At 30.3% G+C, this 13,663-nt stretch overlaps 2 protein-coding genes across 2 annotated transcripts in view; one reads left to right on the top strand and one right to left on the bottom strand.

The window, feature by feature from the left end:
• Positions 1 to 13,663, bottom strand: part of LOC126889995 (uncharacterized) — a 241,029-nt gene that overhangs the window by 34,380 nt on the left and 192,986 nt on the right. The window lies entirely within an intron of this gene.
• On the top strand, positions 5,677 to 11,200 carry LOC126889998 (uncharacterized). The gene is made up of 4 exons (XM_050658799.1): positions 5,677 to 5,757; positions 5,819 to 5,947; positions 6,004 to 6,125; positions 10,930 to 11,200. The coding sequence occupies exons 2-4, from the start codon at positions 5,879 to 5,881 to the stop codon at positions 11,138 to 11,140; spliced, it is 402 nt and encodes a 133-aa protein (XP_050514756.1). The 5' UTR covers positions 5,677 to 5,757; positions 5,819 to 5,878; the 3' UTR covers positions 11,141 to 11,200.

The raw sequence follows: 13,663 nt of genomic DNA, 5'->3' as shown, positions 1-13,663 counted from the left end.
TGACACATACACGTGCTCGAGACGTTACAACTTTAAATAAAAGTCGGACATTAACGTACTAATTTCATTGTAAGGCTGAAGTAACATACAAGAGGTCGATACAGGTTACAATTGTCTTATATACTATTACAGTGTAGTGGGATGGTCACTGTTGTAACAAATTCTTGTTATCTGAAACGGCCTTCCCTCCAATTATTTCGGTTAACGGAGGTTTTACTGTAGTTATATTAAATATTTAGTCACATCAAAATATTAACAGAAAATCGCAACCTAAGATATTTATTATTAAAAAAGTCTGTGTCATAGAAGGACATTACCAACTATGTTACAAGAATTCACGTTACAAGCGGAAGGTTAATATGCTGCTACATATTCTCCACATTGCTGTATGGCATGGAGAGCTGGACCCTTACAGAGCCACTAATGAAAAAATTAGGCGCCTTTGAGATGAGGATCTGTCGACAAATATTACGGATCAGTTGGGTTGATCGAATAAGAAATGAAACAGGGTAACATCGCCGGAAGAAGCGGCCCAGACCGAAGAACATCCCGGTTCCGAAATCTCCGGGAGTGGTATCAAGAGACCACCGCTAATCTGTTTAGAGCTGCCGTAAACAAAGTTGTTATTGTCAATATGATCGCCAACGTTCGATAATCGGACAGGGTAGTAAAAGAAGATTTACTTACTTTCTTCATTTGTTGTTTGTTTTTCTTCAAAGAGTGTTAATTTACATTCATCTTGTTCTGCCTCAGTTTCTACTGGAAATTCATTGGAGTTTAAATAATCAAATGCTTCGTCTTCGTATGCCGTTTCTGTCTTGGGTTCTTCCTTTATTTCAATTTTGACGCCATCCAAAGGACCAACACACGTGTCATCAACTTTTATTTTACAAGTTTTCTCACCAGCTTCTTGTTTTACTTACATATTTTATTTTATGTATCAGTTTTATGTTTATAGGGCTTTTCATCGATTGTCATTTGTTTCGAGCTTCTGTCATATGTTCAGGGTTGTTAACAACGCAACTGAATATTTCCGTAGATGGCGCTTCAAAAATCCGTAGAAATCCGTAGTGCAGAAATCTGACAGAAAATGACACTTGGCAGACCAAAAAAAGAAGAAGAATGACACTTGACAGACAAAAAAGAAGAAGAATGACATTTGACAGACCAAAAAAAGAAGAAGAATGACACTTGACAGACCAAAAAGAAGAAGAATGACACTTGATAGGCCAAAAAAGAAGAAGAATGACACTTGACAGACCAAAAAGAAGAAGAATGACACTTGATAGGCCAAAAAAAGAAGAAGAATGGCATTTGACAGACCAAAAAAGAAGAAGAATGACACCTTAAAAGTAAAAAAACCTCATTTTAGCTTCTTATGGCTGCAGCTGAAAAATCCGTAGAAATGTGGTCGATATCTGAAAATCCGAAATAATTTCGAAAATCCGTAGATCTACGGAAAAATCCGTAGAGTTAACAACCCTGCATATGTTGTATAATCTGTTTATAATATTAATATACACGGATTATACGACTTATGACAGAAGCTCGAAACAAATGACTGTGAATGAAAAGTCCAAAAAGCAAAATCAAATCACCATGCTGGAAAGTGGAACCGAGCATCACGGAGCAATAGAGCTTTTCATCGATTGTCATTTGTTTTGAGCTTCTGTCATATGTTGTATAATCTGTGTATAATATTAATACACGGATTATACGAATTATGACAGAAAGCTCGAAACAAATCACATATGATTTATGACAGAATAGACAGAAGCACGAAACCCACGAAACGAAACAAATGACAATGGGGTGACAGCTTGATTTGTGAATTTGAGGAACTCGCCCTGATGGAATACAGTGATGCCAGATTTACTGTTCCGTTCCGTCACAAATCATCTGTCATTTAAGTCATTCTGTCAAGAAAAAATTTGGTTTTGTTTTCAGCATGGTACAATAAAGTTTCATGGTTTCATGGTTTCAATAAAGTTTTGCCGAAAGTTTATTGTACCATGGTTTTCAGTTTGTTTCAGTTTTGTTGAAGTTCTATTTTCTATTTGGTTTGGTTCTATTTTTTAGTCATGAAGTTAAGTAGTATCGTGGGATATTTGAAGTTCTTGGGTACTCAAAATTCAAGAAGTTTTAAAAGGAAAATAAGTTTTAAACTCTGGTCATCTTATTTTGGCTGGAAAAATAGAGGAAAGTTCTGAGCATACCATCAAAATATAATATGGTTTATTCCTTCAGTAAGGTCCAATCCCCACGAAATTAAAGGAACCCTATCTTTCACAAATGGCATGAGCATTAGCCAAATGTTATGTTCTTGTAAAGCAGAAAATAGTGGAAAATGTAAACATGTCTCTACTCTTGTTAAATGTAAGTATAAGGTATGTAAAGTTCCAAAAATAAATGCAATCATGAAAGGAATATTTTTGATTTTACATTGATATTGTTTTAGGGAAAATGTGAAATTAATGGAACATTCAGTACATGAGTTGAAAAAATGTTAACAGATTGGCAAATGAAGACCATTTTTAATTGATCTAAACATTTATAGAAACAAAGTACCTATATGGTTAATATAAAATATTACCTGCCTGAAGTAACTTGATGTACAAATCAATAGTAACCATAATTTTTTTCCCAGGGCCAGTGAGAAACAATGTGCATTTCATTTCTAAGTGTTCTAAGGAAAGATCTCATAAGAATAAATATATCTGTACAATGAAGATTAACCTAATCTGTTTAACCATCGAAATTATTGTATTGTTATAAAAATAATCTCCATTTCATATTATTTACATTTACAAACATTAGCCTGGAATTTCATTGTGTCTACATTAGTGGCCATAGTCCCAAACCTACCCTAGTCAACGGAGGTACTGTCTTTCGCAGATGTGGTAATGCCGGGTTTGATACATTATTGCTAAATAAACTTTGTGAATAGTAACTTTTCACAAAATAAACAGAGTTTTAATAGTTTTCACTGTACTTAAATATTTTTTACATTCAGTGGTAATAACATTATATTTTGTTTTGGTATTTAAATTTACCTAAATATTTATAGAAATATACTATACTAAATTCAAGATGCAGTAGAAATAAACAAACCAAGACACATTAAATGCTACTATGAGCACTTCCGAATCATAATTTACAATGTATATACATTGTAAATCCCAAATAATGATTTTCAAAGTTTATACATTGTAAATTATGATTCGGGAGTGCTCCTAATAGTAGCATTTAACTTGTCTTGGTTTGTTTATTTCTACTGCATTGGTTTATTTTCATTTTAAATGTTATACTTCCAGTATTGTATGTAGTACCTAGTATTAAAACATATATTTTTAATTAAAAATAAAAAAAAACTTATTTCTATAATGAACAACATTAAATTTACTTCTTGCGGGAGTAGAAAAAAGTTATAGTAAATATTTTTAACTTGTTTAGCTTTTGATGATATTTGCCATATGTTTGTGTAAGACATGTTTAACAAGTAGTCTAAGGGCATATTATTATACTGTGTTATACAAAATATACATAAAATTTTGAAACTTTCAGCTTCATTTTTTCATTGTTTCAATATTAAATCCCAAATTTAGCCTCTCCACCATTTTTTCATAAAAAAGTATGTTCAGTTTTTACCCCAGGTAGACCGAAACCACCAAAAAATTGATGTTACTTAAGTTTTTAAGTACTAAAAAAATGCGTTTCATCAGATACACAAAATAAATGCAACTGATTATGTTCGGATAGTGGGGTTCCTCTTAATTTTTATTCCTAAAAACTTTACTATTAAACCAAAGTTTTAGTTAAAAAAAAAAACAAAATGTTTGCTTCTGTGTGGAGTTACAAAAATAAGTTGAAATGCTATTTAAGTTCGTATTATTTCCTGGTGATCCTCTGCCATACTAATTTTACACTGTTCTTACATGCAAGCATTTGTAAATTAATTTACCATTAAAGGGCGGCCCAAGGTATATTCATCTTAAATGGGTGGTTGTAGTTTTGTATATTTTATTTTCATTTTGTATTATTTTTATTTTAGTTTTGTAATATTTTTAAGAACAAATAAAATAATTATAATTATTCTGAACTGTTGTTTCTTTATCGAACTTCTTTTTTTTTTGAAAAAAGTATCAACAAATCCATATATTTAAATTCAATATAAATGTAAATTTTATAGATAGAATTTACATAAAACAAGAATTTTTCATGAATGTTTGTTCAGTTTATCTATTCTTGTCTTTTTTCCTTATGCCTATTACGGTGTCGGATTATGGTCCGTTGTTTCTTTCACCCATTTTTCTATGCTTTTCTGTTTTTGGCTAGGCTTTTCATTTCTTCTTTCGTTTTCCCTCGTACATGTACTATATCCTCTATTTGATCCCTCCAATTCTTTCGGGGATGTCCTCTTCTCCTTTTTGTTGCGTTTCCCATTTCCAGAATTTTCCTGGCCATCCTTTCTGGTTTCATTCTTATGATATGTCCATACCATTCCAGTTGTTTATTTTGGATGTGATATACTATTGGCTCTATTTATGTTCTTCTTCATTTCTTATTCTACCCCATTTTCATTTTCCTGCAATCGTTCTTAAGTGTTTCATCTCCATTGCTTCTATTTTTGACTCATGTTTCTTCTGTATTGTCCAATTTTCACTTGCATAGGTTATAACTGGTCTTGTGTTATTGTATTATGCATCTTCCTTTTCACTTCCATTTGTATGTCTTTATGTCCTAGTATGGGTTTATTTAAGGTATAAAATATTCGTGTCGATTTGTTTCCTTCGTTTGCAATTTCAGCGTCTATTTTCCCGTCGTGAGTTATTATATTCCCTAATGTTGTTCTGAAGCTATTTCCTTGTGGCATTTTTATAATTACGTATTTTTTATGGGAAATAAGCCACAATTTTACTAAAAAATGAATTTATTAACGTTTCGAAGCCCAAATCGGGTTTCGTTGTCAAAATATTTTTATAATTACTTATGTTTGTTTATTTTAATAGTATTTTGTATTTTGACAATGAAACCCGATTTGGGCTTCGAAACGTTAATAAATTCATTTTTTAGTAAAATTGTGGCTTATTTCCCATAAAAAATACGTAATTATATTCCCTACCTAGGTATGCATAGGTTGATACTTTTTTTAATGTTATCTGATTGCACTTTATTTCTCTGTTGTTTAGGCCTTCCTTGTTATTTATTATCATTGTTTTGGTTATCTCTTAAGCTTTCGTTTCATTTTTCTGTACGCCTTACACCTTATTACTATTAATCCATATCATGTATTCCTTTTTTGTTCTTCAGTTTTACTACATCCTTCCTGGCTCTTGGCATTTGAACACTCCAACAAAAAAATTATAGACATCAATTTCAATCCTATTCTTTAATTAATGTATGGTATTATATTATATCTCTGTTATTTATAGTCTAAAAACAATCATACAAACAAATATTTGCATATTATACATAATAATTACATACAATTGAACACATCTAAGATGAACGGAATTATCAATCAGTAGCCTCCGTCCTCCATAAATAGTGAAATTACTGAAAATGAAAATATTTTTTAAAGTCTACTGTCCTTGAGTGACTTCCTGAAATTTGAATTGCCCGCCAAAAGTGACATTTCTCTCAGCCAAAATTTGGCAACACTGTATTCCATCAGGGCGAGTTTTAACCGCAGCTGATGTATGAAGCATTTGATGAAGCTGATAATAATTCCTAGAAGTAGTAGAAAAATATTTTGAGGTTAGGTAGCAACATCTTTGTTTTTGTTCTTTTTGTTAATTTTTATTTATACAATTTTTAGATTTCAAAACTCTAAATAAAAAGTTTAATAATATTATAAATGAAAATCATTTAATCAATAATGGAAGTTGACGAGGAAATGCAAGAAATTGGACACACATCTAAAAAAATAGAAAATATTTCAAAGAAGGTTTGAGTCAACTTTCAGATAAAATCAATATTTTATTTAATTTTAGTTTATTTTAGGAAGGCTTAAGAGAAGGTATTTCTGCAGGTAGAGATAGTAATTTCCAAGAAAGTTTTGACAAAGGCTTTGAAGAAGGATTTAAAAATGGATTTCTTTTAGGACAATATAGAGGGATCTTAATGTAAGTATTATTTCACTCAAGTTCTTAATGTTACAGTTTGAATACACCGTTTATGTTTAAAGTCACATAATGTAAAATTATAGTTTGATAGTATTGAGAGTAGACTAACCCTGACCAAATAGATGTCATGTCAGTATGTCAGGATAGTATGGTAAATTTTTTTTCTTCACGAGTTAAAATGAAATTACTAACGAAAGACTTTTACTATCACAATTGGGGGTAATCGTCTTTTTAAAGACATATCTCATGCTATGATTTTCCTGGTGGGCATATTATGAAGAGTGGGTATATACAGGGTGTCCCTAAAAGATTGGGCATAAATTATACCACAGATTTCGGGGGTCAAAAATAGGTTGATTGAACCTCACTTACCTATATACAATAGTGCACACAAAAAAAGTTACAGGCCTTTGAAGTTACAAAATGAAAATCAATTTTTTTTCCTATATCGAAAACTCTTTGAGATTTTTCATTGAAAATGGACATGTGGCATTCTTATGGCAGCAGCATCTTAAATAAAAATTACAGTGAAATTTGTGTACCCCATACAAATTTATGGGGGTTTTGTTCCCTTAAACCCCCCCCCCCCCAAACTTTTGTGTATGTTCCAATTTAACTATTAGTGTGGCACTATTAGTTAAACACACTGTTTTTAAAACATTTTTGCCTATTATAGTATGGTATAGTTAGACCCAAACCCAGACATCCAAAGTGAAAGTTATCCTCCAACACCAAATTGTTCTATATGGTCCACATAATGTTCAGAAAAAAGTCACACCATTTTGAGCGTCGGGTTTGGGAGGGAGAGGGGGGAGAAATCTGCAAATTTGTAGTTTTTTACGTTTTTCGTCAATATTTCTAAAACTAAGCGGTTTAGCATGAACAACCTTCTACACAAAATTGTTCTACATTAAATTTGAAATAAAAAAGGCTCTATGCATAACCCTTCTAAAATGAATGGTTCCAAAGTTACGGAGGTAGTATAGTATAATTGGTCCAAAAAAAGGCCTAACCCAGGCATCCAAAGTAAAAGTTTTCCTTCAACACCAAATTGTTCTATATGGTCCACATATTGTTCAGTAAAAAGTTACACCAAAAAGTTTTAAAAACACTGTGTTTAACTAATGGCACCACAATAATAGTTTAATTGGAACGTACACAAACATTTGGGGGGTTTAAAGGACAAAACTCCCATAAAATTTTTATGTAAATATTTTAAAAAAGAAGCCGCATCTCGATAAAAACTCGCTTATCGAAAAATGGTACCACAATAATGAATTAGTTGGAACGTACACAAAAGTTTGGGGGGTTTAAGGGATCAAAACATCCATAAAATTATTATGGGGTAGACAAATCTCACTATAATTTTGTTTTAAGAAGATCCTGCCATAAGAATGATACATGTCCATTTTCAATAAAAAATCTTTAATAGTTTTCGATATATTGAAAAAAATCTATTTTCATTTTGTAACTTCAAAGGGCTGTAACTTTTTTTTATGAGCACATGTGTACTAAGGTAAGTTAGGTTCAATCGACCTATTTTTGACTCCAGAATGTGTGGTGTGTGGTACCTATAATTTATGACCAATCTTTTCGGGACACCCTGTATAATGGGCCAAGTAACAAAAAATCAATATTTCTGTTTTTTCTATTATAATGGTCAATGCAATAAGACTGTTAATGTTGTTCTGAAGCTATTTCCTTGTGGCATTTTTATAATTAAGTATTTTCTATGGGAAATAAGCCACAATTTTACTAAAAATTGAATTTGTTAACGTTTCGAAGCCCAAATCGGGTTTCGTTGTCAAAATACAAAATACTATTAAAATAAACAAAAATGTTGTTGCTAAGTAAAAAAATTCTTCTAATAATTTATTTAATCCGACTCATTTATATTGGCAATTCAGACGTATATTATACATTTTAAAGTAGAAGACTTTAAAATGATATCGCCAATATTTATGAGTTGAGTTCCTGGGACGACTTTACTAAAAGATAGTTCATTCGATTACATGAAATCAATCCCAACTCAAGAATATCCGTCGCAAAAAATCATAGCATGTGATCTGTCTTTAAAAAGACAACCAAATGCAACGATGACAGTAAAATTCTCGCGTTAGAGATTTGAGTTAGTACAAAGTTTATATTTTAGTATTACTTATTGTATATCTATGTATTATTAATATTATTTATAATTCAAACATATTAAAGTCAGAATTTGGTATTAGTTTTTTTGAAGGTAAATTAAATGTAAGACCAAATACTCACGATGTCGGGATAGTATCACGAGGTTTTTTCCTGGTTTTCCCTCGTGATTTACTATGGAATCTCTAACGCCAGAATTTTACTGTCATCGTTGCATTTGGTTGTCTTTTTAAAGACAGATCACATGCTATGATTTTTTTGCGATGGATATTCTTGAGTTGGGATTGATTTCATGTAATCGAATGAACTATCTTTTAGTAAAGTCGTCCCAGGAACGCAACTCATAAATATTGGCGATATCATTTTAAAGTCTTCTACTTTAAAATGTACAATATACGTCTGAATTGCCAATATAAATGACTCAGATTAAATAAATTATTAGAAGAATTTTTTTACTTAGCAACAACATTTTTGTTTATTTTAATAGTATTTTGTATTTTGACAACGAAACCCGATTTGGGCTTCGAAACGTTAATAAATTCATTTTTTAGTAAAATTGTGGCTTATTTCCCATAGAAAATACTTAAGACCGTTAACCTGTATTATGGGCCAAGTGACAGTTGCATTGGAAACAGTCCAAAATAAATTCAACAGATATCATCCATGGTAATCCGTTTTCCTGATAAAAACTCACTTTTCTCGATTGTGTATTTTTGTTGATAAAAACTCACTTTTATCGATTGTGTATTTTTGTCACTTAGCCTGTTATATATCTACACTCTTCGTAAATTCAATTAAATTTAATTTCGTGTAATTGATTGCACTATCCTTTAATAAACTCATACCAGGATCACGTGTCAAAAATATTGACAATGTTAGATTTTTTTTGTATAATCACAGGTTTGTTTAATCTATACAGGGTGTAACAAAAATTCAGGTCATAAATTAGAACACATATTCTGGGACCAATATAGTTAGATTAAATCTAACTTACCTTAGTCCAAATGTGTACCTAAAAAGAGTTACAGCCCTTTGAAGTTACAAAATGAAAATCGATTTTTTTCGATATATCGAAAACTATTATAGATTTTTTATTGAAACTGGACATGTGGCATTCTTATGGCAGGAGTATCTTAGAAAAAAATACCAGTGAAATTTGTACACCCCATAAAAATTTTATGGGGTTTTGTTTCCTTAATCGCCCCCAAACTCTAGTGTAAGTTGCAATTAAATTATTATTGTGATAACATTAGTTAGATACAATGTTTTTAAAACTTTTTTGCCTTTAGTATTTTTTCGATAAGTCAGTTTTTATCAAGATGCGGTTTCTTTGTTAATATGTTTACATACAAATTTTATGGGGGTTTTGTTCCTTTAAACCCCCCAAATGTTTGTGTATGTTTCAATTAAACTATTATTGTATTAGTTAAACACAGTATTTTTAAAAAACCACATTTTGGTACCATTAGTTAAACACAGTATTTTTAAAACTTTTTGCCTCTTAGTATCTTTTAGATAAGCGACCTTTTATCGAGATGTGGCTTCTTTTTAAAAAAATTTTCAAAATATACCTAAAAATGTAAATTATCAAATAAACTTTCAGATATTAACAGGTCTCTCTAATTGTACTTAACCATATACAAATATGTGGTAGATTCGACAAATATTCAGAATATCTCGATAAACACTGGCTCATCAAAAAAGTACTAAGAAGCAAAAAGTTTTAAAAATATTGTGTTTAACTAATGGTACCTCAATAATAATTTAATTGGAACATACACAAAAGTTTGGGGGGTTTAAAGGAACAAAACCCCTATAAAAATTTTATGGGTTGTACAAATTTCAGTATAATTTTTTTTTAAGATGTTCCTACCATAAGAATGCCACATATCCATTTTCGATAAAAAATCTCTAATAGTTTTCGATATATTGAAAAAAATCGATTTTCATTTTATAACTTCAAAAGGCTGTAACTTTTTTCATGTGCCTGTTTGTACTAAGGTACATTAGGTTCAATCGAAAATCGAACTATTTTTGGTCCTAGAATATGTGATTTAATTTATGACCTGCATTTTTGTTACAACATTTTTCAGAATAATTTCTGAAGTGGAAATCAAAACCTCAAAATTAATTTATTTTCAATTAAAGTTTTAGCTAATTACAATCAAACAAAGTACAGTATTTCTTATAATCATCTTTCAGTGCGTCACAGTTTTTCGATTTCTTTCTAACTCATTAAATTGTATGTGACAGAAAAGAAGGCACGTCAGTGATTACATTTCGTCTGTGACATTTTTATAACATTTCTTCTAGTTATTCTAGTTGTCGATAGATGGCGCCATAATAAAAAAATTTTTTTTTAATTAGATCATAATATTACAAATATAATCTGTATAATTTATAAGACTATACAAATCAAAGAAAATACCATTTATAAATGCAAGAAACACATTTGATTTGTTTTTATTCCAAATTGAAAATAAAATGTGCCAACTGTCAGATTTAACTAAAATGTCATGTTAGAATAAATGTCATAAAGGTGTATTATCACGGACTTACCCTTTTTCCTATCATTTGTTACGCACTGAAAAATGATCATGAAAAGGACAATATGTACATTATTTTTAATACAATATTTCTACATGTGTTTATTTTTTAGGTCACAATCTAGGCAGACTAATGTAGAAGAAAAAATACATCCTGTTTTAGAAAATATAAGTCTTGGTTCATGTGAGGTGTGTAAGAATAATGACATAGTTAAAGATGAAGACAACATAGATAATATTATAGAAGTGCAGAGTAAAGCACATGAACATAATATTCAAATGTTGAAAACATTTGGTGGGGATTTAACAAGAGATGATAACTAAAATTGTTTATGTAGACTCTAAATGCATTTTTATATTGTAATATAACATTAATTATCTAGATCTATTGCTATTGTTTTGGTAATAGTCGAAATTAGGGAACACGTTCGGAGCCCATCTTGAAGAAACACCACATGGCTTGTACCACATACTTAAATCGTCAATTCAGTTACGCAGTACTACCGCCGACACTTGTGTGTGGTCGACACCCTTGTGTTGACACACTGTAGGAGTCGGCACTGAACGAGTTAGTGAAATATATTGTAAATTCCTTATTCGCCTGAATGATTTATTATGTCGTTCAGTGTCAGATACATTCATTTTTTTAAATTCTCAGTAAATACTATGGTCATAAACCTTCTGTCATTCTCATAAGATAATTTAATCATACAAAAAATTCCGATTGTATGTCTACTGTTCTTTCTATTTCTTTATTAGCGATTCAGTGTAATTATAATGAACTCAAGTAGTTAATTTCCATGGCATCTCATTTATTATACTGTGTTCTTGTATTTTTGTTACTATGCAATCTTTTCTACTGGTCACCTATTTCCCTCATAAATTAATTAACATTATGTAGTCTCGTTTAAGGTAAGTGATAAACAAAAAATCTACTGCCGGAAATTGTTTCACTGTTTTTAGGTGATTTGGATCTGGAACCACCCAATCATACCATTAGAATTGTTCCATCGATAATAATTTAAAGCAGTACTATACCTACCTAAATGTAGTGCTGCTACCCATCAAAAAAACAAGACATGAATAAATAGAAAGATATTTATTGTACAATATATTAGTTACAAAAATCATCAAACAATTATCTGCCAAAAAACCTGAAACATTTTCATCTAACAACCAGCATCACAACATAGAGCCTTTATTTGATGTCACCTAAAGTCTTCCATTTATGTGATTTTTTTACGAGGCATTTAAAAGGGTGATCCCTTTGAAGACTTTAGACTACTCTAAAATACCCATTTTTTTAATGTTTTTAATGTCCCAGAATGTGTAGTTTAATTTATAACCTGTATTTTTGTTACACCCTGTATTTTTATATAAACGAGTGCATATAGAAATCCGCCCACTTAAAAATTTGGTCATTTTTGATGTCTTATATTTCTTAAAACTGTTGGCCGATTTAAGTGATTTTTGAAGTTATACTTCTTTAGGCGCGATTGAGGGTGAATTTATATTGATCTGCGCGCATGCGCACACCGACAGTATGGTATTAGTCGTTATACGGGCTCTGATTGGGTGTTGAAATGATCTGTCAATAATAAATAATTGTTCAATATGAAGGTAAACAAATGTATAATATATTAGTTTTATTGTTGTGAGGACAGAAACAAAAAAGTTTATAATTGTAGTGACTTTTAAATAGTTTTTAAAGTAACGGGTACGTAATAATTGTAAATGTATCATAGGTACCTACCTATTTGAACCTACCAAAATACATAGTATGTAATACTTTTATTTACATAATTTGATTACCATTAAAATTTCTATCAATATTCACCTAATATATTGTTTTCTTACTCTATGTTTTGTTGTATTTTTTCAATTCAAAATTAAAATAATTTGATTTATGTAATTCAAAAATGTCAAAACTTTAATCCGTTTAGTTAGTCGATCTTCGCACATAATGACACGTTGTCTCCGTGGCGAAGCGTTTAATGCGAATGAACCACGCAATACAACGCCAATACCAACCGCGCTGATAAGTTGGTTCGAATCCCAATAGAAACTTTTATTTTTTTATACATTTTATGATTGTAAGTATATTTATTATATAATTTTATTTTCAGAAAATACGTATTTAGTTAAAAAAACTTCCGACAATTAATGTTCAGAAATCATTTGTGGCATTTTTAATGTGTTTGTGTGTGTTTTATTATTTTAATTTTTGGCACTGTTTTAATAAAAGTGTTTGAAAAGTAGTAAGTATAAATTAGTTTAATATTTAAATAAAATATAAATAAAAAGTATATTAATTTCGTTTATAATCATATAATAGAAGTATAACTTCTTACATGCGTACAAAGTACACACACATTCTTTTTTAATATGTGATAGCCTTATTATCTAACAATACCGCTGTAATAATATTGTTGCAACCAGGTTGCAATAAAGGACAAAAAACTGGAGCAGATTACTATGATTATTTGCAAAGGGATGGTTTGTGCTTAGCAACGGATTCAGTAAATTTTTTTTGAATTTATCATTAATAGTCCCAATCTTGAAAAATTATTTTTGCAGCACAATTGTCACCCGAAGTTATTATCATCTTTGGTAATGAAAAGTTTACATGAAGGATTTCACTTAAATTTTGAATTTTAGTGTGAATGTGGGGAAAATGCCTTCAAAGTTTATTCTGCTATTATAAAAATTATGTGTAATATTGTTTTAAATAATTATACAAAAAACAGAAATAGCAGCCATCAAAGTGATGAATCTTCAAAAAAGTATAAAAAGAAAAATAATGCTAAGAGGAATAACAAAAAAAAAGAAAGTTATCTACTCTAAACC

Source organism: Diabrotica virgifera, chromosome 8 (assembly GCF_917563875.1).
Source record: "Diabrotica virgifera virgifera chromosome 8, PGI_DIABVI_V3a".
Lineage (NCBI taxonomy): Eukaryota > Metazoa > Arthropoda > Insecta > Coleoptera > Chrysomelidae > Diabrotica > Diabrotica virgifera.
The sequence above is the reverse complement of the archived record's forward strand: the minus strand, read 5'-3'. Positions and strand labels throughout refer to the sequence as shown.